At 53.9% G+C, this 22,601-nt stretch overlaps 10 protein-coding genes across 10 annotated transcripts; 5 read left to right on the top strand and 5 right to left on the bottom strand.

Moving 5' to 3' along the window:
- Window positions 1-396: 396 nt before the first annotated feature.
- CCT6 (T-complex protein 1 subunit zeta) lies at window positions 397-2,504 on the bottom strand (the record flags this gene model as incomplete). The annotated part of the gene is made up of 11 exons (XM_049375622.1): window positions 397-432; window positions 482-672; window positions 723-1,026; window positions 1,076-1,771; window positions 1,822-1,995; window positions 2,043-2,063; window positions 2,113-2,154; window positions 2,203-2,224; window positions 2,272-2,312; window positions 2,363-2,416; window positions 2,463-2,504. 11 exons carry the CDS (start codon window positions 2,502-2,504, stop codon window positions 397-399), a joined length of 1,623 nt encoding a protein of 540 aa, XP_049234607.1.
- Window positions 2,505-2,784: 280 nt separating this feature from the next.
- On the top strand, window positions 2,785-4,439 carry NOP56 (snoRNP complex protein nop56; the record flags this gene model as incomplete). The annotated part of the gene is made up of 3 exons (XM_049375621.1): window positions 2,785-3,284; window positions 3,336-3,436; window positions 3,493-4,439. 3 exons carry the CDS (start codon window positions 2,785-2,787, stop codon window positions 4,437-4,439), a joined length of 1,548 nt encoding a protein of 515 aa, XP_049234606.1.
- A 1,312-nt stretch (window positions 4,440-5,751) lies between these two features.
- On the top strand, window positions 5,752-7,605 carry J4E87_003996 (uncharacterized protein; the record flags this gene model as incomplete). Its single annotated transcript, XM_049375620.1, has 2 exons — window positions 5,752-7,313; window positions 7,362-7,605. The coding sequence occupies 2 exons, from the start codon at window positions 5,752-5,754 to the stop codon at window positions 7,603-7,605; spliced, it is 1,806 nt and encodes a 601-aa protein (XP_049234605.1).
- A 673-nt stretch (window positions 7,606-8,278) lies between these two features.
- Window positions 8,279-9,419, top strand: J4E87_003995 (uncharacterized protein; the record flags this gene model as incomplete). The annotated part of the gene is made up of 4 exons (XM_049375619.1): window positions 8,279-8,402; window positions 8,453-8,738; window positions 8,877-9,087; window positions 9,168-9,419. 4 exons carry the CDS (start codon window positions 8,279-8,281, stop codon window positions 9,417-9,419), a joined length of 873 nt encoding a protein of 290 aa, XP_049234604.1.
- Window positions 9,420-9,978: 559 nt separating this feature from the next.
- On the bottom strand, window positions 9,979-10,673 carry J4E87_003994 (uncharacterized protein; the record flags this gene model as incomplete). The annotated part of the gene is made up of 2 exons (XM_049375618.1): window positions 9,979-9,995; window positions 10,121-10,673. The coding sequence occupies 2 exons, from the start codon at window positions 10,671-10,673 to the stop codon at window positions 9,979-9,981; spliced, it is 570 nt and encodes a 189-aa protein (XP_049234603.1).
- An 816-nt stretch (window positions 10,674-11,489) lies between these two features.
- Window positions 11,490-12,642, bottom strand: J4E87_003993 (uncharacterized protein; the record flags this gene model as incomplete). The annotated part of the gene is made up of 5 exons (XM_049375617.1): window positions 11,490-11,512; window positions 11,567-11,714; window positions 11,764-12,243; window positions 12,294-12,409; window positions 12,459-12,642. 5 exons carry the CDS (start codon window positions 12,640-12,642, stop codon window positions 11,490-11,492), a joined length of 951 nt encoding a protein of 316 aa, XP_049234602.1.
- A 418-nt stretch (window positions 12,643-13,060) lies between these two features.
- Window positions 13,061-14,153, top strand: J4E87_003992 (uncharacterized protein; the record flags this gene model as incomplete). Its single annotated transcript, XM_049375616.1, has 5 exons — window positions 13,061-13,145; window positions 13,197-13,217; window positions 13,274-13,405; window positions 13,454-13,601; window positions 13,652-14,153. The coding sequence occupies 5 exons, from the start codon at window positions 13,061-13,063 to the stop codon at window positions 14,151-14,153; spliced, it is 888 nt and encodes a 295-aa protein (XP_049234601.1).
- A 669-nt stretch (window positions 14,154-14,822) lies between these two features.
- On the top strand, window positions 14,823-16,775 carry J4E87_003991 (uncharacterized protein; the record flags this gene model as incomplete). Its single annotated transcript, XM_049375615.1, has 3 exons — window positions 14,823-15,474; window positions 16,013-16,411; window positions 16,549-16,775. 3 exons carry the CDS (start codon window positions 14,823-14,825, stop codon window positions 16,773-16,775), a joined length of 1,278 nt encoding a protein of 425 aa, XP_049234600.1.
- Window positions 16,776-17,157: 382 nt separating this feature from the next.
- Window positions 17,158-20,604, bottom strand: J4E87_003990 (uncharacterized protein; the record flags this gene model as incomplete). Its single annotated transcript, XM_049375614.1, has 3 exons — window positions 17,158-18,329; window positions 18,376-20,242; window positions 20,599-20,604. The coding sequence occupies 3 exons, from the start codon at window positions 20,602-20,604 to the stop codon at window positions 17,158-17,160; spliced, it is 3,045 nt and encodes a 1,014-aa protein (XP_049234599.1).
- Window positions 20,605-21,811: 1,207 nt separating this feature from the next.
- Window positions 21,812-22,442, bottom strand: J4E87_003989 (uncharacterized protein; the record flags this gene model as incomplete). Its single annotated transcript, XM_049375613.1, has 2 exons — window positions 21,812-22,113; window positions 22,241-22,442. 2 exons carry the CDS (start codon window positions 22,440-22,442, stop codon window positions 21,812-21,814), a joined length of 504 nt encoding a protein of 167 aa, XP_049234598.1.
- Window positions 22,443-22,601: the final 159 nt, after the last annotated feature.

Here is a 22,601-nt window from a genome sequence, read left to right as displayed (position 1 = left end):
CTTAAATCACCCTGGTCGGCATGGCCGGATAGGGGTCCAGTATTGCCCAGGTGGGAATCTTTGCACGTGTTTCAGCGTGCAGAACCCATCCCTCCCTCGCGAACGAAGTCTCTTTACGCGACGACTTGACAAGTAGCAAGTCTTGACTCTGAAGAAGAAAGCAGAAAATAAAACACAGTCACTCTCCACAGAGCTAGTTTGGCCATGTGACGTGGTCGTATTATTTTAATCTATTTAGACAGTCGGCATGCAACACCCGCGCGGATCAAGTTGTGACCCACGATGTAGCCTTTCCTCCAGCTGTCCGCTTGTTCTGGGCTTCTATGTGGCTAGAACGGTGCGCCGGCAAGAATGCTGCGGTGGCGTATCTGATCGTCCAGAGATAATGCGACGTGATTATTGATCCTCGCCGCCAGGTCCAGGTTGTCGTCCCTGTTCATCAATTAGCTTCGGCCATCGCATAGCACGTGCTTCTACTTACCATTTGTCGTGCCTTCAACATCTCGTCGCATAGCAGCAAGTTTGATGCGATACCGGTGGCAGACGCTATGGCGTTACGCAGAACTCGGAACGAATCGAAGACACCTTCTTGGGTCGGGTCCATGGCTTCTCCGGTTGCAAGGTTCAGACCAACGACATTACCCTCGGCATGCTCGTCTTGCAGTGCAGCCACTGTCACCTAGTAAGTACAGTTCAACGAAGGGAGGCAACGCGATACTTACGTGAGTCTTGGATATCATGACCTGAGTTGGCTGCCAGGGTCTTTGGAATGACAAGCAGAGCGTCTGCAAAAGCTGAGACACCCCACTTTGCTTTACCCTTGACCGTCTTCTTGAATTGCTCGCTCTCAAGATGAGCCGCGCATGCAACTTGGAAAGCACCTCCGCCTGGTACGACGCTTCCGTCGACGATCATGTTGTACACACTCCTCAAACCGTCGCGAACGGCGTCCTTGATCTGAGCGATGGTGTGCGTATTTGGGCCCTTGATGAGTAAAGTGACGGACTTTGGCTCCTTGACATCTTCCTGTTCGCTGTAAGTAGATGCCTCCTCTGAAATTACCAGGTCCACTTACGATGAATGTGTACTTCTCCTCACCCAGCTGGTGCTCGTAAACCAGACCTGCCCATCCGAGGACGTCGGGTGTCATGTCGTCTACGCTGTTTTGTGACGTACCGCCGCAAACCAACTGGAGACGCTCCATGTTCCTCCTCTTCGCCCTCCTCAATGCGAAGATTCCGTTCTTGACAAGAACGTCCAAGCTGAGCGGATCAATACCCTTCTGGTTTATTATCACGAAGCCCTTCTTAGGGTCGTCTCCGCAGACTTCCTTCTTGAGCTCAACAATCTTCCTCAGCTTCTCGTCCACGAAGCGTCGCTCGCTCTCGACGAGCTTCTCCCGCTGTTCTGCGCTCGAGTAGTAGAAGCCAGAGTTGATTTCGGACTTTTCGTACTCTAAGCTGACGTTGAGAGTCAGGATGTATGCGTTCTCCACCCTCTTGGCCATATCCGGATGCCTTGCGCCGTGATCCAGAGCAAGACCTCGGATGAGCTGTGTGTCTGCGGCGGTGCGATGTTGCATGGTCATGATCTCAACCATGTGTAGATCGGGCTTCGCGGGCGCTTGGTAGATGGCCAGAACGGCGTCGACGATATCGGGAGTCAATTGTTCGGCGAGCGAGCTGTTGATCTTGGTGGATAGCGACGTTCTCGCGACAGAGAGGAGAAGTTCGCGGTCGACTTCTTTGGTGAGCTTGAACTCATCAAGGAACTGTACGTGGTCAGCTAATCTTCACTGAGCCAGCTTCCCAATGTCTGTACCTTCAGTGACTCCGTCTTCGCGATGTCGTAACCATCTGCTATCACTCGTGGGTGGAGACCCTCGGCGATGTAGCGATCGGCCTGCTTCAGCAGCTCTCCAACCAAAAGTACCACCGATGTTGTTCCATCGCCTGTGATCTCATCCTGCGCTGTTGCTGCTCGTGCAATCATAACCTGGCTTGTTTGAGTCGCGATCCGAGAAGGAATGGGGTAGAACGTACGGCAGTGGGATTTTGGATTTGCTGGAATGCGGTTAGCTTTTGCAGACATCGTTGCAGGGCGGTCTCATACCATTTCTTTGAGCAGAACGCTTCCATCTTTTGTGAGCTTGATCTAGAGAGATGGTCAGACGTGCCATATATATTGTTCAGGTGGTCGTACTCCTCCGGCGCCATCTACAAGCCTGTACTTATTAGCCTCCTGTCCGAACGATTGATTGTTGATGCTCACATCTTCAGTGTGCCGCGGGGTCCCAGGTTGGATGCAAGCACCTAATACCAGAGTCAGACAAGCTCATCTATCCGCTCCGGATATTCCATACCTGCTGCAGACCCTCACCAGCCGAGATGTTTACACGGAGAGCTTCCCCGCGCCTCTGTGCCTTGTTAGCGGTGTCTCTGCGCTGCGAAGAAGTGGCGTACCCTCGACTCAGCCTTGGGGTTGAGTAGTTGTGCGGCCGACATGGTGAACAGAATCTATGCGGGTATCGAACAGTGCAGTAATCAAGCAAAGTGTGTGGCGGGGCAAGATGCAGTTTCCGCGTGCCTGTCGCGTCCCTCTTCTCTGAACATTGAATTCTGAGCGGGCGGCCTGCTAGCGTCGTTGGAGCTCGGACCCCGAACGCAAAAAAGTTCAATTGGAAGCTGCGACCTTCCATCGCGACCGACCACCTCCCACAGCCGAACCTCCCAGCCCGTCGCGCACGAAAATCGCAATATCTGCGCGCCACCAGCTAACGCCACGATGAGTGTAGATTATCTGCTACACGAAAGTCCTGTCGGCTATGCCGTCTTCAAGGTCATCCTCCAGCCCGACACCATTGGCAGCCGCCTCGCCGAAGTGCAGAAGGCCGTGCAAGACCTCGATAAATTTGGAAAGACGGTAGAGCTCGTCGGCCTTGCGCCATTCCAGGGAACCCAGGATGCGCTCTCTGAGATCAACGATGTCTCAGAAGGCATCATGTCCGACTTCCTGCGGGCCACACTCGAGACGAACCTCCCCAAGGCTGGAAAGAAGAAGACCATCACTCTCGGAGTGAGCGAGAGGAACTTGGCGGGTAGCATCAAGTCTGCCTTCCCCCACCTGGCCTGCGAAACCAGCGACACCTCTGAAGTCGTCTCTGATCTGCTCCGTGGCCTGCGCCAGCACAGCGGCAAGCTGATCAAGAAGCTTCAGCCGGGTGACATTGACCGTTCCATCCTCGGTCTGGGACACGCCTACTCCCGAGGAAAGGTCAAGTTCAGGTATGTCTCAGGATGAAATGCGCGCGACATGTATACTGACTCGCAGCGCAGCGTTCAGAAGCAGGACAACCACATCATCCAGGCGATCGCAACGCTCGACCAGATCGACAAGGATCTCAACACCTTCTGCATGAGGCTGAGGGAGAACTATGGTATTTTCCTCCATGTCTGAAGACTTGGAACAACTGCTAATCTGGTACTTCTTCAGGCTGGCACTTCCCCGAGCTCGCCAAGATTGTCAACAGCAACGAACAATATGCCAAGGTCGTCTTGCAGATTGGCGACAAGTCACGCTTGAGCGATGAGGACCTCCACGAGCTCGCTGCTGTCGTCGATGACGACGAGAGTGTTGCGCAAGCAATCATCAACGCTGCGAGGACCTCCATGGGTCGCGATCTGTCTGCAGCTGACATGGAGATTGTTATGGCTTTCGCAAAGAGAACCGCTTCTCTAGCGGCCTACCGCAAGCAGCTCAGCAACTACCTTGGAAGCCGCATGAACCAGGTTGCTCCTAACCTGGCTGCCCTGATCGGTGACACCGTCGGTGCGCGTCTTATCTCCAAGGCCGGTTCTTTGACCAACCTTTCGAAATACCCTGCCAGTACCGTTCAGATCCTCGGTGCCGAGAAGGCTCTGTTCAGAGCTCTCAAGACCAAGGGAAACACCCCCAAGTACGGTCTGATCTACCACAGTTCGTTCATCGGCCGCACTGGTCAGAAGTCAAAGGGAAGAATCTCGCGTTTCCTTGCCAACAAGTGCTCTATTGCCTCCAGAATCGACAACTTCTCTGAGACTCCAACATCCAAGTTCGGTGAAGCTCTCAAGCGCCAGGTCGATGAGCGCATTGAATTTTACGCATCCGGTGCCCCTCCTGCTAAGAACGCGGCGGTCATGCAAGCTGCCATGAACTCGGTTCTGGCTGACATTGGCATTGAAGACCCCACCGCAACTGCTACCGAGGATGTTGAGATGGCTGATGGCGTCACCGCAGCTGCGACTGAGCAGGCTGTGCGCAAGGAGAAGAAGGACAAGAAGAAGTCCAAGAAGTCGGGTGACGACGAGGTTTCCGAGAAGAAGTCCAAGAAGGAGAAGAAGCGAAAGGCAGGGGACGAGGAGGATGGCGAAAAGAAGAAGAAGAAGAAGAGCAAGGCGTGATGATCTGCCCTTGCGCAGCTGTACTCATACCCTTCGCGCATTCTGTATCGGCGTTTTATGATGTGTCGGTGTTTCTGGAGTTGATTTCTGTACTAGTGGAGAGGATTGGATCTGGGCTATGAGTCTCCACACGCCGTTCACGAATGGTGGACGGCTCTGTATATCTCGAGCTGTCATGAAAGTTACAAAAGCATGATTCTTCTATATTTTGAGCCTAACGTGATGCTGGCAGCGTTCGCGTATCTAGAGCCGACCAGGGTGAGGCGTTCCTGAGAGGCCGACCTATGAGGGACCCCTGCAAGAGATCGGCACATCAGCCACATGCAACCGAACTGCAGGACAGCCGTGTAGAACGACTATCTATAGAATACTACATCGTGAACGACGGCATAAGCTGCAATTGTTTGCGCATCACTGCCAGAGAGCAGAAGTCGTCCCCAATAGACGCAGGTGCTCTTTGTGGCGATGCGCAGATACGCAGGGCAATCAACGTCAGGCAGCGGCTAATGCGCCTCTTTGTACGTCGCATGTTCACGGTGCAATGGAAGAGATGGACCACGAGTTGTTTGCTTGTTACGAGAAGAAGAGAGACAACTAGGCATCGCAGCAGCGTCGACGCAGGACGGTGCGGCAAAGGGGTTGTTGCTGCACGTACAGGCCGTGGCGGCGGCCATGGAAGTGTCAATATGTCATGTTTGATACGCCTCAGACCCGACACAGCAGCCGGCATAGACCCAGGGTTCATTCACAGTGGGCAGCCCCGGACTCGTCGCTGCTCTGGCGTAAACTGTTTTTCTGTTCTAGGGCTCGTCGTAACCCAAGCTTTGGCCCGCTGCTGTCCCAAATCGCTCGAATGCCTACTTGAAGCCCTGAACCCCCCGAGCACGACGGAGGCCGTCTTTCGCACTTTCTCTTCCTCTATTGTTCTCTCTCTTTCCTGTACAATTTTCTAACGCTGCAACTACCTTTCCATCGACACAGCTCTTGCGGCGGCGGCTGCCATCAAACTCTCGTTAGGGATCGAAACTTGGTGTTCCTTGCCGTGCATCAGACGCTCTTTAGACATCTCCCGCGCCGGCTCTCGGCTGCACCTCGACTTTGGTGTTCTCGCAAGCCATTGCAGTAGTCTGCTATCCACGCTTTTTCTGGTGTTGAGTCTACACACGCGCTCAGCCAGCACCAGCGCCCTGAATCTGCCTGCGCGCCTCCGCTGCTCACATCGGGAAATTATCTCGACCTTTTCTGTTGTTCGTCTGCACTAGAAGCGCCCCGGTGCTCTTCTGGGGATTGTATCGACCTAGTGTTCGGCGCCATGGCCGACGATGCATCTTCGCCGGGCAGTCTAAGCTCGCCCCCGCACTCGCCTGAGGGCACTCCGACAGCAACTGTCCGCGCAGCTGCAGGTGGTGTTGGTGTTGGAACTAGCACGCCAACCCCTGCAAATGCATCGCCAGCTCCACGCGGCCTTACTGCGAACGGCCAGCCACGCAAGAAGCCAGGTCCGAAACCAAAGGCCAAAGACCCAAGTGCACCAGAGCCAGAAAAGAAGACAAGAAAGCCCCGTAAGTCGGAGCCCAAGGACCCAAATGCCGCGCCTGCGCCACGGAAGAGGAGGACAAAGGCATCGCTCGAGGCACAGGCACAGCCAGCCGCACAGGTCGTCGACGAGAAACCGCCTGTGCAGCTATCACCCATACCACAGACTGGGCCCAGTGAATCCGTCCCTGCTTTGCAAGCCGAGCAGCCGCCTGCAGTCGCGCAGCCAACCCGTGTGTTGAGCAATCCCGAGCCGACTCTCCACAGTAACCCAAATCTCTCCCATATCAGCGTTGCGCCATCCACGCCACGGCCATCTAGTTCAGGCCAAAGATATGATCCTATCCGGGGCGACACCTTTGAGTCAAAACCGCAGCCTCCAGCAAGCGCCCCTCCGCCGCCTGTTTCACCCCCGATCAACCACCGTGCGAGTGCCTCACCTTCCATCACAAGTCTCATTGACCCGCCATCTGCCAGCAACTCCTTCTATTCACATCCTGCCAAGCTTCAGCAACAGGCATCAATCACATCCGCACCCGTGTCACCTGCCGCCTTCTCCACGCGACCAGCGTCGGTCCTTCCTTCTCAAGACTACTCACCTCAACTCCAACAACAGCAACCGCAAACATCTCTTCAGAACCAGCCTCAGCCGTATCCCACTGCATCATCAGGCCCAACTCCCATGGATATTGACACCGAGCCCAGTAAGCCAGCATCCGTCCCAATGGCAAAAGAAAATTCCACAAACTCCGGTACCCTCTCACAATCCAATGCTCCCACTCCACCCGCCAAAACCGTCCGCCAGAAAGAGGCCCCACCGCCGCTGCCTTCCGGTAGCGGCCTCCTGTCAGGAACGCCATTCGGTCCCGTTGCCAACGCCAACGGCACTTCTGAGACCCAAGGCACTAACATCTACCTCACTTTCGACTTGAAGGGACGCGAAAACGTCACTATTAACTTCGCGCAAGAAGTCGAGAGGAAGTACGGCTTTGCTGCTCTACATCCTCGCATTGCCGCACGGAAAGAGCGCCAGCGTCAGATTACGGCAGCAGGTGCAGCACTCGAGCGGGCTGCAGGTGGGGGCTCAAACGACGATCAGTCTGTCGACTTATCGGAAAACGAAAGCAACGTCGAGATGGGCGGCATGGACGATGAGACATCAGCCAAGGAGAACGGCGGCAAGAAGCGACGCAAGCGCAAGCAAGAAGATTACGATAAGGAGGATGACTTCATTGACGACACCGAGCTAGCTTGGGAACAACAAGCGCTCATGGCGAAAGACGGCTTCTTCGTCTACAGTGGCCCACTCGTTACCGAGGAGAAGCCAACTGTGGAGAGGTACGTGACCACCACAACTTCAGACCAGACTAAGCTAACACTGAGTAGGGCCGATGGCACCGTTCGACGTGGACGAGGACGTGGACGTGGCGGCACCGTACGAGGCGACGCGTCAGGTCGTGGTAGAGGGCGTGGAGGCGGTCCAGGTTCTCGTGGTGGTTCTACTGTCCGCAAGCCCCGCGTTACTAAGGCTGATCGTGCACAAATGGAACAGGAGAAGGCAGCTCGAGAGTCTATGGCTAAAACCCTGACCAACATGTCTACTCACGCCGGCCAGGCTAGCGCCATGTAGCACACCGGCCCTCGCCAAACGGTCAACCCTGAGTATGGTCGGGTGTGTCACTTTGGCTATCATTCGCATCAGGAACCCCAGCATGGGCTTCCACTTCGTGTTCGATTTCCTGTATTGTTTAGTTATCTGTAAGATACCGTTGGCTAGGCAGATGGCTCAGTCGACACCGCAATAGCCACCCAGCCAGCAGGTCATCAAGTCGGAGGGCGTTCGTGTAGGCATTACTTTAGCCGGCGTTATTCTCACGACGGTTCATAGTCGTTTTCAAGACCATAGAACTATTACTCCAAAATCAGGATTCCTTTCTATTGCTGTTTGTTAGGTTCTCTCTGTGGGATCGTTGTCAAGAGTGATTCGGGCATAAGACATGCGCGGACAGAAATCTAAAGCTCTAACCGCATCTTGGGCGCCGCACTCTCTCAGTGAGGGCTCGCTGCGTTTGTTTGACCTTAAGCGGTGAGTGCGGCTCCTGCCTTCTGTCCAGCTGCTCTTACCTCAAGCACTTCTAGGTCACGCTCGCGTATACCATCTTGCACACCACGCTCACAAAAATAACTACCTCCCCGTTCGTGGTCCCAGGCAGCTCCGGTATCTCATCTTTATTGCACAACTGTTACTCAGTCTATACACAGAAGGCAATCCGCTCAATACAACAGGTGATCAGTAAAGTATCATGGTCGGCCTGGCAGCTCACTACACTCCTCTACCCGTCGACGTAGCCCTCAGCGAGCACTCACGCAAGTTCTACGATGGGACGTACAAGTGGGATTCAGAAGGCTTCACCGATGACGCCGGAGGTAAGTGCGGTGTACCGCCTCGCGAATACTTCCACGACTGACCAATCCAGTCTATCGCAAATTCGATTGCTACGACCCTGATGCTCGTGCTCCCACGCCCTTGCCACCGCTGTGCTTGAGCGACGACGATGAAGAGGCCAGTGTTGTGGAAGAAAAGACCCACGATGGAGAATATGAAACCGAGAGAATGGAAGAGGACCCCGAAATCTTCACGTTCGCATCAAATGTCAATAGTGCGGGTGGTGTTATCACTTTACGACGTGATGAGCTATTTCGTGGTCATGCTGATAGAGAGCATCTCATTGGCAAAATGGAAAGTGCCTTGTTCGAAAGCAGGTATGTACCATACTAAAGCTCGTCAAACACCCCATTCACGCAGCTAGGAGCCTACATGAGGGACAAAACTCCACTGTCGCGCCTTTTGACACCATCCTAGGCTCACAGCCAGCGCAGATAAGCTAACTTGAACAACAGATCAAAGAAGGTACACTTGACTCTGGAAGAGTGCTGCGGCGTATGCGGTATTCCTGAACACATCAACCCCGTTGACACGTCGCCAACAAAACTGAAGATCAAATTCGTCACGCCTTTGAAAGCAACCAAACCAGACCCACGCATGTTCTTCTCGCCTTCGGAGCTGTCGGACTGTCCTTCGGACATATCAGAGTGGGATGTCGGAAAACCCGTAAGTAGATACGAGGCTCTCTCTGGAGCGAGACACTCATCGCTCCATTCTACTGGAACCAGAACTGACATCAGCGACAGGTATTGAAGACGAAGACGTTTGCGAACCTAGTTATCGACGAGAAGCTCAAACAAGACAACGATGAGGAATCACCACAGAAGCCTACAACTCGCGGCGTCGCACAGAAAGTCAAGAGACAGAAGTCGGCGGCCAGGCCAATCAAGGCGTCGCCTTCGATTGAGTCACTACAAACTGGCAGCTATATTAGGGGCACTGGGGAGGCATCAAGGCGTCGGTCCACGAGACTTAGTAGCTCTCAAGGTGGCAAGTAGCTTGCTATCTTGACTTGAGGCTTTCAGTGGTAAGTTCGGGCTATGAGGAAGTTTTAAGTCTTCGTGATGTCCTCTGAGACGATGTCAGGCCCAGAAGAAAGGGAAAGTGTTCAAGCGTTATTGGGAAGCATATTGATGGGCGTTGGAAAAAGAGCGAGCTCGATCAATGAAGTGCGAGATTGCGATATGATACCCCAATAACAACAGTCCCATCTATGTCCACCAAACCCGTCACCTCCCCAAAAAGATATCCCCACACCTCTCCGTCTCAGCATGTTCATGATAAAGCGCACACCTCGCCCCCCTCCAGGGCTTACAAGCCTCCCACTTCTTCACCTTCTTCCCACTCTTCTCTTCTCCATCCGTCCCCTCCTCTTCCACAACCTCAAATCTCCCAACTTCCCACCGCGCCATCGCAACACCTCCCTGAACACAAGCCGTACAAAACGCCACACAGCAATCGTCACAAGCCACCGCTCCACACCTAGGCAGTAGTACAACTCCACAGTAGTCGCATCCGCGGGTCGTGTGCCAGGACATGGGACACCACATACGCAATCTATGCCGCTGCATAGCCTGCGCACACGGTCTTTTCAGATGCACAGTCAGATCGCGGAGGAACTCTGCATGCCACAGTCCCGCATGTAATTCCAGCAATCGATCTGTCTTTTTGAAGGCAAAGAGATCTAGCACGAGCTTACAGATAGGCGCCGAATCGCGGATGTCTTCGTACAATATACGTGTATCGGAGGGTGTTAGCACGCTGTTCGTTTCGTCGGCAAGATCGCTTATTGTGTCTATGATGGCGTTTCTCGCGCCTTCGAGTCCTAGTCGGTCGGCTAGGGCGTAGACGTGTAGGAGGGTATAGTATGCTGGTTTTCGGTCTTTGTAGGGGATCGGTACTGCTTGCTCGTAGAGCCAGGTGACGAGCAGTTGAAAGTCGTCGACTGCGACATCGTCGAGCGTTATGCTGTTGTTGCTAGATTCTGCAAAGGGCCCTGTGAGCGCGGCGCGGAAGTAGGAAGACTTTGATGTGAGGAGGCTGGTTTGGATCTGGAAAGGTGTGAGTTGAGGGCCGACGAGGATTGTGCTGGTAGTGGTGAAGTCGGAAACGTTCGCTCTGGTCAGGTAGGAACTTGAGTTGCCTCGTTGTGTAGGCCGACTGCCTCTGAATGTGTATGGCGGTGGGAGGTTTGGAAATGGAATGCGACCGGGGTCGTTGCCAACACTGCGTGGGCTGGTATTGCGCGTCATGGCTTGTGAGTCAGTCGTGCAAGGCACTACTCCCTTGCAAGATTATCGATCGTGGTCCGTCAAACGCGCAACCTAGTATCGATCGACACTCTGTTCGAAGTTGGAGAAATGCGGCGGAGATTTAGTATGAACAGTAGTATCCTCGAGCGTTGAAGAGGGGGATACAGTCATCACAGGCAGACCGTCATTCAGAGTCACGAAACGTTGTTTCGAAATGTATCCTTGACTGCACCCACGGCAGTGACAACGAACAAACTTCTTTGCGGAACTTCATTGAGAGAACAATCACCTTGTGTGCATGCGCGGATGACGAACGGTGGCTTTGTTGTTGGCCCAGCAAACGCCGCGCCGTATGCGGGTCTTTGTCTCGACACGGACCTTTGGAATGAAACAGAACGATCAACGACACGATAAGCCAAGGGGCTAGAAAAGATAATTCGGACAGTGATGAGTGGAAAAGCGCTATGTGCGTTTGTTTGGCATTCGATGATACCTAAGTCGTGGTTCTCGTAGATTAAGGACCGAGACAACCCATATGAGGTGCCTCGAGCTGCCTAGTACTCCGATCGTCCCTTTCGCGATCTGATGATTACTTGCAAGATAGTGTTGCACATGTCAGAGAACGATGTATGAGGGACAATCTCACCAATTATTTTACACTTCCGCTAACGCCCCGAGTAGCTCAACTGTTGAGATGCGTTATATGTTTATACATGAGAGACTTTTATTACTTCGTAAAAGCACCGGCAAAGCGTCATTTTGGATTGTCCGAGTCGGGTTTCAGACGTTGACGATGCTGTTCGATTCGGTTTGAGCTTAGGCAACGAAGTTCTTGATGTCTGGTGGTCTGTTAGCTCCTGACACTGAAACTGAGAAATGTAAGCGCAACTTACTGTTGAGCCACTGAATGTACTCCTTCTGCTCCTTGTGGTCAATGTAGTCAGGGATGAACAGGGCAAGACGGGTGTTGATGCCACGCTCCTCAAGGTACTTCTCAAGGAGGATCTGGAGGTCCTCGTCTAGGTTGTTGAAAGGAGGGCCCTGTTAGAAGTCAGATTTGTTACGATTTACATGCAGCCTTTGCACTTACAGTGTAGAGAGCACGTCTTGACCAGTCCTTCTCGGCAGTGGCGGGGTCAGCCAGATCGGCGGTAGGGAAGTAGTAGAGGTCCTCGATCAGGAAGTCGCCGTCCTGAGCGGTGGCCTCGATAGCGAGAGCACCCTTGCCAGGACGCTCGATGCGAATGCTAGCGTGAGCGGGGAAGCCCTGCTGTTGGCCATCATCCTCGTAGTCGTCCTCAAGTTCCTCGCGATCAGCGGGAGAAACACGGTCCTCGGGAGCTACGCGAATGTTTCCGTCTTGTGTAGTGCCTTGGTTGATGGCGCCCTTGGTGTTGGCGCCGCCAGACTGCACATCCATGTCGGCATCGTCGTACATAGCATTGTCCTCAGTAAGCTCATCGCTGGGCTGGTTGTTGTTGAGGTCGGCGGTGGTGAAGGTGATTCGGATCTTCTCGTCGTTGTATGTGCGGGTAAGGACGACTTCCTGGTTGCCTGCCTTGTCCTCAATCTAATGGCTGTAAGCATTCGGCCAGTAGCAATGGTGATGTAGGGTCTTACCTCGAAAGGGCTGTTCTCAAGGTACTCCTTGATGTTGGCAGAGAGATCCTCGTCCTCCTTCATGCCCTCCTCCATGGAGATCTCGCTCTGAATCTTTGCGACGAGCTCCTCATTGACTAAATCGCGTTAGCCGTGTTCTCTCACTACGATGTATGCTATACGTACTACCGCTGTCTTGCCTCCGCGCCGCCGACATGTGGAAAGAAGCTGTGAGGCGGGGAATTGGGGCAGCCCATGCTGGCTGGAAAGCTGACGTCTGTCGCAGCGACGACTGCGGGCGGACGGCTTTGGTGGAGAAACGAGCAGCAGACCGCGGGGCGCTGCGGGCGAGGTTGCGTAGGGACATCATGGTGGACTAAACGTGTGACTGGAACGGAACTTCAAGATGGCGATGCGATAGATGGCTCTCGAAAGCGTAACTTTTCGATGGCCCAAGCGCAGGCGGGCTGATGTCAAGCGGGATGCTTGGCGCCGAAATGCGGGCCCGCTGCTCACCTCCGTCCTCGGCCGTCTTCAAGACAATGGAATCAGTATTTTGTGAACCTTGGGAAATCTAGTTCACGTTGGCGCGTCGAGATTCCTCCAACTGTGGTTCCTGTCGTTTTTCAAAGAATCTACATTGGTTTCGAGTGCAAGACCAATACTACGTCACTGCGCCGAATTCCTATTACCGCACGCGACGTAGACACGCCAAAACTTTCCCGCGTAATTGCTGCGCGTACAAACCTACTCCTAGCACCACCGGAGGCTGCTCGAATTGAAACGTCATGACGACCGCAACGACCGAGAAGAAGAAGCCAAGCGCAATGCGCTCAATCCTGGCAGGTGCAACTGCAGGTGCCGTAGAGATTTGTAAAGCATGCGCCCAGGTCGTAATCTGATTCATGACTGACCCTGGACCAGCAATCACATACCCCGCTGAGTGTACGCACCGCATCGTATCCGCTTACATGACCAAGTCGAACCTGACCCCAACATAGTCGCAAAGACACGATCCCAACTCAACCGGAGATTACCTGACGGAAAGAAGCTGCCATGGCCGCCGTTCGGCAAGCAGTGGTACGCTGGCTGCACAACCTTGATCATCGGCAACTCTCTGAAGGCGGGCATAAGTACGTCGTGGAAATAATGGGAAGGCGACTGTCTGACACTTCACGCAGGATTTGTCGCATTCGACATGTACAGGAATATGCTGGCAGACGCTGAAGGCAAAGTCTCCGGCCCAGCGACAGTCATAGCTGGTTTCGGTGCAGGAGCTACAGAGTCGCTATTAGCTGTGACTCCGTTCGAGAGTATCAAAACCCAACTGTAAGCAGCCTTGGTCGCATTCATGTACCTTCACTGACTCATCCGCCTAGTATTGACGACCGCAAGTCGGCGAACCCACGCATGCGAGGCTTCCTGCACGGATCAAGAATAATCGCACAAGAAAAAGGCATTCGCGGCTTCTTCCAAGGTTTCCTCCCAACGACTGCACGTCAAGCAGCCAACTCGGCCGTTCGCTTCTCCAGTTACACATCGCTCAAGCAGCTAGCGCAGTCATACGTCACTCCAGGAGAGAAGCTCGGTGCCTTCAGCACATTCGGACTCGGAGGACTCGCAGGCATAATAACCGTCTACACTACGATGCCTATCGACACAGTCAAGACACGCATGCAGTCAATAGAAGCACGGAGCTCATACAAGAACAGCTTCGACTGTGTAGCCAAGATCTTCAGAGACGAGGGGCTCTTCACCTTCTGGTCAGGAGCACTTCCAAGGTTGGGTCGGCTGATCCTCAGTGGTGGCATCGTCTTCACCATGTACGAAAAGTCCATGGAGCTCATGGACAAGTTTGATCCCCAGGGACGTTACATATAAATTATGCGCATATATCTAGAGCCAGTAGCGAGTGCATTATGCATTCGCCTGGTGTTCTACCTCCATTTGCGACTGCGTCACACTATTGGTCTGGATCTCATTGGCTTGTCTGCATTCCTCGCTTCCCCTCCTCCAGATTGCCCAAGCGCCACCACTTCAGGACATGTAATGCATTCAAATGATAATATAGGTTCTAACACAACATGAGCTGGCCTTCCCTGGTGAGAACGATTCAGAGGATCTTTTCCATAACGGGCTTCTGTCACTTGCATATCGACTGCCATAATCCAATGGAATGTGGAGCAAGGCTGAATCGATAGAGCTGGGACTTCTGCCTCAGCAATTATTGGGTTTCGTGGCACCTTGTTTCGTTGAGATATGCAGGAAGTTCACCGGTTTCTGCAAAGGCTAGCACAGCTTACACGACGGTACATTTTGTCGAACCACATTACAGAAGGGACACTCAGGCAATACTAGGTGCAGCCTGCCGATCGGAAAGCACAATCTGCTGCCTTCTTTATAAGTCTTTCATGGCCTGCACCTACTCGCCTCTTCTTTTTCGGTATCGTCGTGTCCAGAATCATTAAACAATCACTCTCTGTCTGATATAAATGTACAGCATTCCTTGAATATTACAACAACCACATACAGTACCAACAAATTACGATCATGCCTCCAGTCGTATTCATATCAACTCCAGAAGAGCTCTCTGTCGTGCTAGCAACGTTCGACGACCTGCCAGTATCCCCACCAAGTCTGTACATCGATCTGGAAGGCGCGAAGCTCAGCAGGAATGGTTCGATCGCACTACTAACCCTGTATGTCCTCCCCAAGGAGACTGTGTATCTCATCGACATCCATACTCTAGGCGCTCGCGCATTCTCAACACCTGCCATCGCAGCAACAGCAAGCGTGACTGCGCCTCTTGATACTACGCCCAGCACAACAAACCTCACTGAAGACGCTGGAAAGCCTTCCACAACCCTGAAGTCTATCTTGGAATCACCAGCAATCCCCAAGGTCTTCTTCGATGTACGCAACGACTCCGACGCCCTCTTCTCCCACTACGCCATCTCCCTCTCCTGCATCCACGACATCCAACTCATGGAGCTAGCAACTACTACACGCGGCTCCCGTGAACACCTCCTGGGCTTGGGCAAAGCGATCGACTATAATGCCTCACGCCTGAATATAACGCCGATGCAGAGGCAAGTCTGCAGCGCCATCAAAGAGGCTGGTGTCAGGCTCTTCGCTCCGGAGCGAGGTGGCAGATATGCGGTCTTTGAAGAGAGGCCGCTGAGCCAAGCAATCAAGGATTACTGTGTGCAAGATGTGGTTCATATGCCTGGGCTATGGAAGCTATATGGAAGTAGGATGGCAGAAGGAGGCTTTTGGTGGATCATGGCGATGGAGGGTGCGGCGAGCAGGGTGAAGGAGAGTCACCAGGCGGGATATCTACCACACGGAGATCACAAAAGGTACGGGCCCTGGACTGATAAGCAGATCAAAGAGGCGATGCGGCGCTGGAATGCTGGGCAGCGGAGCAATTTGTGTGGATAGTTGGTGACTTAAGGTTGGGTGACGGTGGAACGTCGCGGACTTGGTCAAACGATGGTTTGTAGATGCATCGTACTTGTTTGGCCGTACATGAAGGAGCAAACGAAATTGAAGATAAGAGCTCTGACATAGAATTCTGGTGTTTCTCAAGGTGACTTACGATACCATGTCTATTTCCGACATTCACCTCCACTTTGGTCACTCGCCTTTGCGAACGCTCACCACCACGACTTCGACTTCAACACCAAACCAACAGAGACAACCTCAAACTCCTCTACTCAATCCAACACAAACTTCAACAGACAAGACAATGTCAACACACGCCGCACAACTGCTCGAGCAGCAACTCTTCACTGCCATCAAGACACAAATCATCAGTCTAGCAACGCCTCTTTACGGCACAAGATCAGAAGACGCGTCAAAAGTCTATGATGTAGTCACCTACAGCATGACTACCAACGATGGTGGCAGTAGCAACGATAGCAGAAGCACCTTCAACACTGCTAGCACCAGCAGCAACAACGATGGTGAAGAGAGAACAGGGCCGACCTACGGCGTGGCTTTGATTCTCTACACTGGCCCTTCAAGTTCGCCATTCACATCATGGACACTGATCAGCCATGTGGAGGATCAGCCCGACATCATCACTGGGGCGAATTGTCTGTTGGAGGACTTGAGGAAGGGGATGGGTGGAGTTATTAGTAAGTTCACGTCACTTCTTGCTTTTCTGCTATTTTATTTTCCTATCTTCATTTTTGGATTGTATCATTGGAGCAAGGGAAATGAAGGTATGGTTGACTGATCGCATGGTCGGGAATAGATGTCTGCATGCAAACAGGTAATTGGGGGATGAAACATGGGAGGATTCCCAACGTTGCGGGTGTGAGCGAAGGAGGGCAGGAGGGTGAAGAGGAAGTCGAGCATGAGCATGGGGGCGAAGGAGGGGACAATATGGACGTCAGGCGTGGCGCTGAAGGAGGCGGCGGCAGACTGGACGATGCCAGCGAAGACCTGGAGCAGACCGGCCGGAGTCCAAGGTTGTCGACCATCATCGAGGAGATGTAGACATTCAACGCGTCAACGCACTTGAGGGGTGAGTTGGGGAGGTTTGGGGACTACAGCATGTTTGGGGGCGTTTTGTATGTCAGCATAAGGCAGCGGGATAGTCTTCGTGTACCTTCCACTGAGCAAATAAAGACCGTATCCTGCGGTGTAGTCGTTACTTACCTTTTCACGTCTTAGTACATACACCTGTGTCTCTACGTAGGTATCAAAGGTAGTTTATGATTCCTTACGATCCGTGAGCATCATGTCATGAAGTTGTTCATTCACACGCAAATCACTTCAATTGGAGCAAAGCGAGAACTATATTGAGAACACGAAAAGGACGCGAATATCACATTGGAACACTACCTAAAGATACGTAAAGATCAAATCGTGTACGGTTTCATCTGCCAGTGCCAATCGGACTCATCAGACTGTTACCACTACCACTAGTAGGACTCCGCACCATCATCGGCTTAATACTCTGGACTGGGCTCAATGGGTCTCGTTGGCTCGAACTCTGACTGGAGGTTCCTGAGCTGAGGCTGCCACTACCGTGACTGCGATTGCGGCCATTGATCGGACCTGGAGTGCTGAAGGGGTTACCGAGGACATAAGTGCCTGAAGACGCGGGCTCGTCGAAAGCGTCGGTGAATCCGGATACGTTAGAGAGCATCGACGAGGAACGACCGCGACCTCCACGCATGGAACCGGGAGTGCCGTTCATGTGCGAGTGCATTGACGGGAACGTGAAGCTGGAGAAACCATTGCCGTGAGGCGACATGTTCGTGCCTGGGAGATTGCCTTCTGGTGTGGTGGGAACAGACATGTGCTGGTGCGCTTGCTGGAGGAGGAGCTCTTCGTACTGCTGAACAGTCTGCAGGATTTGGCTGGTTGACATGTTCTGCTCCTCAGTGCGTCTTTCGTAACCATTGATGTTGCTCCGATACTGGTGCTCGACTTCAGCGCGCTGTGCTCGTAATGCTGCGCGTTCTTGCTCCCTTCGTTGCTTGGCGGTGAAACCTTCAGCGTTGGCAGTAACGAGACGATCGTGCTGCTCGTTGAGCCTGGTTTGACGCTGCTGGAGGCGCTCCCTCTTCTGGAAGGCAGTAGAAATATCGGACTCCACACTTTGCACTTGTCGCTCGATCTCCTCCTTGGTCTTGTCGAATTCACAAGCAACAGCATTCTTGTTGTCACGCTCCTTCTTCCACTCTGCCTTCTTGGCTGCAGCCTCCTTCGCCTCATCTTCGGGAATGCTTCCCAGATTTTCTGCTTGAAGGGAAAACTCGGCGGCAGCATCGTCAGCTTGGCGGATGTTCTGCGTGAATTGAAGGACGCGCTGGCGTTGGCGCTCATCACTACCTCCGGCGTTGGCAAGGCGGTTGCCGAGCGTGTCTACCTCTTTCTTGATGTTGGTAATGGCTGTCTTGTGGTCTTTCTTGTTTCGCTTCAATCGATTGCGCTGTTCCTGTAGTTGCTGGTCGGCTGCGGCAATAGAGTTCTTCAACGTGGTTGTTGGCGAAGAAGGTCGTAGGGTCTGATGGGCTGGCGGGGAGGCAATAGAAGCTGAAGCTGTCACGCATTAGCAAGGTAAGGCTACACAAGATGTTCTGCTTACCAAGTTCGGTTACCGGGCTGGCCGAGGTAATAAGACTCGCTGAGTAGAAGACTTGGTTGTCGTTGGTCCGAACAAACTCGCAATAATAGTTCGAGAGAGCCGTTAGACCAAATATTTCTCCTACCCAGTAGCCCGTTCCCTCTTGTCCCTGGAATCCGATCGGCTCGCTCTGTCGGATGCGGGTTGAGCTCCAGTCCGCGCCGTTGACGCGGATGTAGAAGGGCTTCGACTTGTCTATCCCAGACCCGACGCTGGAATCTTCGTCGTCCTGCTCTTGAAGGCCAGCTCCACCAGATAAACTAACACGAAATGAAATGTCGGAAAAGCCGACTTCTGAAATCCAAACACGATCGTCCTCCGATCTCCAAACAGCGTTTCCAATGTGATTTGCGTCTTTTGCGTTAGCCTCGTCGGCATCGTTGGCCGCCCGGCTACTCTCCATCTCTTTTAAAACTGTAACTTTTGTACTGGCAAGTGCAGCCCAGAATGGCTGCTGACTACGAACATGAGTAGCTTGCTTCCTCTTCCTCCTCCCACTACTCGCTTTATCCTTGATTGCGTGTGCTGCAGGCGACGGCCCCGGGGGGCGGCCATCGGTGCTCGAGGAGTTGGGCACGTCGGCAGTGGGATCGAGGTTCGTGGAGTTGGAGCGTTGCAGCGTGCCAGACTCTGGATCTGTCTTCTTGCCGGTGGGTAAGGTTGATTGTTCTCGTCGAGAGAGAGAGCGTCGGATGATACGAACGACACCTTGGGCCAAAATATGAATGCCCAGGAGGCTACGAGGCCATCCATGGGGGGTCGAGAAGCTTTCCAAATAGGTCGGCGTACTCGGGGGGCTCGTCAAGAATTCAAGGCCTCCCCGGGCGAGCCCCGTCCACAGGAAGTGGACGATGTGTTGCCGGAGAGGCCTGAATCTGAAGACGTGGCTCGAAAGAATGATGACGAAGCATATGACAATGCTGTTGGTCGTGCCCTTCTTGCCGGCTGCGGCACCGCCGAGCGCTATGGCTATGACGGCCTGTGCGAGGTCGAGGAAGAAATTCTGGGCAGGCACCCACAGCAGCAGCCATACGAGCAGGATGACGGTGTCGGCGATGATTGTGGTGAAGAGCGAGGGCGTGCCGCCGGAGCCCTGGAAGATGTCGGTGAAGGAGGGGAAGGCGGAGAGGGCGGAGAGGGGCGTGCCGGCCTGGGGCGGGACAAAAGTAAGCGTTGCGAACAGGAACTGGACGACGGTGAGGACGGTGGGGGGCAGCTGGAGCAGGATGATGAGGATGGCGAGGACGTCCCGCAGCGGACAGGACGTGAGAATGGTGGCGGGCACGGCGAGCATGCTGGCCATGGAGATAGACGCCGACTTGGAGGCATTGGTGTCGGCGCGGCGGAGAGTCGAGGGCATGGGATCAAAGGGCCCGCCGGCGCTGCCATTGTCGTACGAGCGGCAGGCCTCGGGGGTGTTGTCGAGCGAGGCATCCGAGCCAGCGCGCGTGCGGTGCCCTGATCCCGCCGACGCAGCAGCGGCCATGGTGTTGGCGTGGGCGCTCGACCCTGGAGCTGGATCGTGGGCGCTGGCGTGCTGCGTCATCTCGGTCGTGTCTACATGGCTGGGCAGCGGCGGCGAGGGCTCGCTGGGCTTCCCGTTGGCGTGGCCATTGAGCTGCGGGATGCTCTTCTGCTTTGTGATTTTCTTGCCGGGGGCCGCAAGGCCATTCTCGTGTCGCTTGTCGTGCGCCGCGTTCCTCTTCGACTTCGCTACCATAGACGGCGGTGCGGGTGCGAGCGGGCAAACCTCTCCCTGGCGCGACTCGACTGCTGCACAGGACGAGCCAGGACTGGAAGATGTTGAGCCGCTGCTCGGTGGGGGAGTCTGGGGGGGTGTCGTGTGCTGGGCAAGACGTGTAGGGAGCGAGGAAGGTGCCCTGCGCCTGCTCAGTCGTGCCTTCCGCCGGATGGGCTCGTGCCAAGACTTGCAAGTGCTAAACGTCAAATGCAAAGTCAACCAAGAAAACCCGACCGCCCAAGCCTCTGCGCGAGTGGGCCACGCTGTGACCAGAGCACTGACAAGCCACGATGCACCTGACGGCTGATTTGCCTGTCGACTCCGAGGTTCCACGTCTCCAGCGCTGCCGACCCGTGGTTCACCACGACCGCCCTGCACATGCAACCACGACGCCCTCGACACGCTGCCTATCCGCGGCAAAATTCCATGTGTCCGGCTTGTACCGCCATCATCACAACCACGCGGGCAGCATATCTTGATGCTGCTGCCACGCAGATCAGCCGAGCTGTGTCCGATTCCAGTTCATGATGCCGATCTTGACCACGACAACAAGGCCGTCATTTCACTCTATCGGGGAAGCCAAGTATCGCCCGTCCCTCTCCGGCAGTGATCTTGCCTGTCTGGCACCTCATCTTGCCCTCCTCTACATAGTCCCCCCGTCTGCTGCCTCTGCCATATCGCACAGCTGCATCGCCAGACAAACACGTCTTCCAAGGCAGCCAATTAGCCTGCGCCGGCTTCTTTAGCTTACCTGCTCATTTGCGTGCACCAGGACCCCCCTGAGCCATAGCAAGCTCCAGGGCGAATGAACCCGCGCTTTGTCTGTTCACCGCATGCCTGAAGTCTCTGCAGCGGGCAAACCCCGCCGACGCTATTACTCACGCCGCCGTCACCCATTGTCTGCTTCCTAGGTACGCGGATAGAGCGTGCCTGCCCCTTCGATGCATGAATCTTTACAGCGGCTGCACAGCAATGCTCATGCGACGTGTTACGCCACACCTTACTGAGCATTGCTATACCGGGTCAAGCGGTGCACTGTCAGCATCCCAAATTGTTCGGAGCATTTTTATCTATCTGTGTTCCCTCGAGGCGAGCATAGCGCGCAAGCCTTCCGCCTGCACATCCATGACCCTCTTCCGCCCTCTGCAGTGTGCCGGCGTGAAGCTTAACCCAACCACGCCAATAGCAGCCCGTTCGACTTGCAAATAAGGCAAGCCGGAACATCACGCGCGCAACGGGCGTGCAGATCGCTGCAATAGGCATCAGAACATCCCACTTCATGTACATCATTGTGATGAGAATCACGCCATGCAGTGGGTTCATGCGGCAGTTTGCCATTTTCCCATCGCTTGCATCTATACAACTGGTTTGACTGCCATGCGCCGACCTCGGACACGCGATCAACCCCGCGTGCTGTCTGTCCATGCCGCTGCAGGGGTATATGATGACGGATATGACGATACCTATGTAACACCGCTAGTAAATCCTACTCTACCGCCGCTACAGACATGACTATTTGTTAGTCTTGTTCAAAGACGTCGCACTAGCGAAGCTTTCACGGGACAGGAGGAACCAGAAATCAAGGCACCGTTTGCGAATGCGAACCGCAGATATCAAGGGTCTGATGAGGCGTTTTCTCGCAAGTATCACCATGTTCTACGGAGCCGCGCTACCAAAGTCTTCTTTAGCATCCGGTCTATCCCAGCTACCCTTCTCTAATTCCCTAACTCGATCCAATAGCCCTCTGACCCTAATGCTGTTCTTGTCTTTCGCTTGTTCCTGTAGGTTGAATGTATCTTGGAACTTCTGGATCATAAAAGACGGCAGTGGGGACTTCTTCGCTGTTCGATAGTCGTACACGACAATGTCTTCGGTGCATCGCGCTGCTGGTCGACGCTGGGCCTCTGAGAGGATTAGTACGTCCAAGATGAAGTGATCGGTGTCTTGTGTCGGTTTGTCTCGAAGCTTGTGCAGTACGGTCACCCTGATAATGTATGTGTTAAAACATTGAGCCCTGCATCTTGTAGTTTGCGTTCGTGGTCGCACCTATCAGGCCATTTCATGGGCTAGTTCTCCGTCAGTGACGTTTCAAGAATTCGGCCAGCCTCCAGCTGGACCAGTAGCGCGCGCAACTTACAAACTTGTAGTCTGTTTTGATGCTTCGCAGTATCAAGCCAACGCTCTTCGGTGTCATGAGCTCCATCCACTCGGCTTTGTGTTGTGGGTCGCTCGCCGCAAAGTTCAGCGTCCAGTTAACTCTCGCCGACTCAGCATACCGATTGTACATGACGTTGTTGACATGACCTATCAGAGATTAGAATTAGATATCCAAGGCCCAGGTAGGGAAGTAAGTACCCTTCACATCCGTCAGCAGTTATCAGTATACACGTATTGGGGTCATCCTACCATGCTGTCCTGCACACGATCGCTCACATCAGCAATTGTA

This window comes from Alternaria ethzedia (genome assembly GCF_023757985.1).
Source record: "Alternaria ethzedia strain BMP 0044 chromosome Unknown scaffold_7, whole genome shotgun sequence".
NCBI lineage: Eukaryota > Fungi > Ascomycota > Dothideomycetes > Pleosporales > Pleosporaceae > Alternaria > Alternaria ethzedia.
Note: the sequence above shows the minus strand (reverse complement) of the source record. Positions and strands in the feature narration are given on the sequence as shown.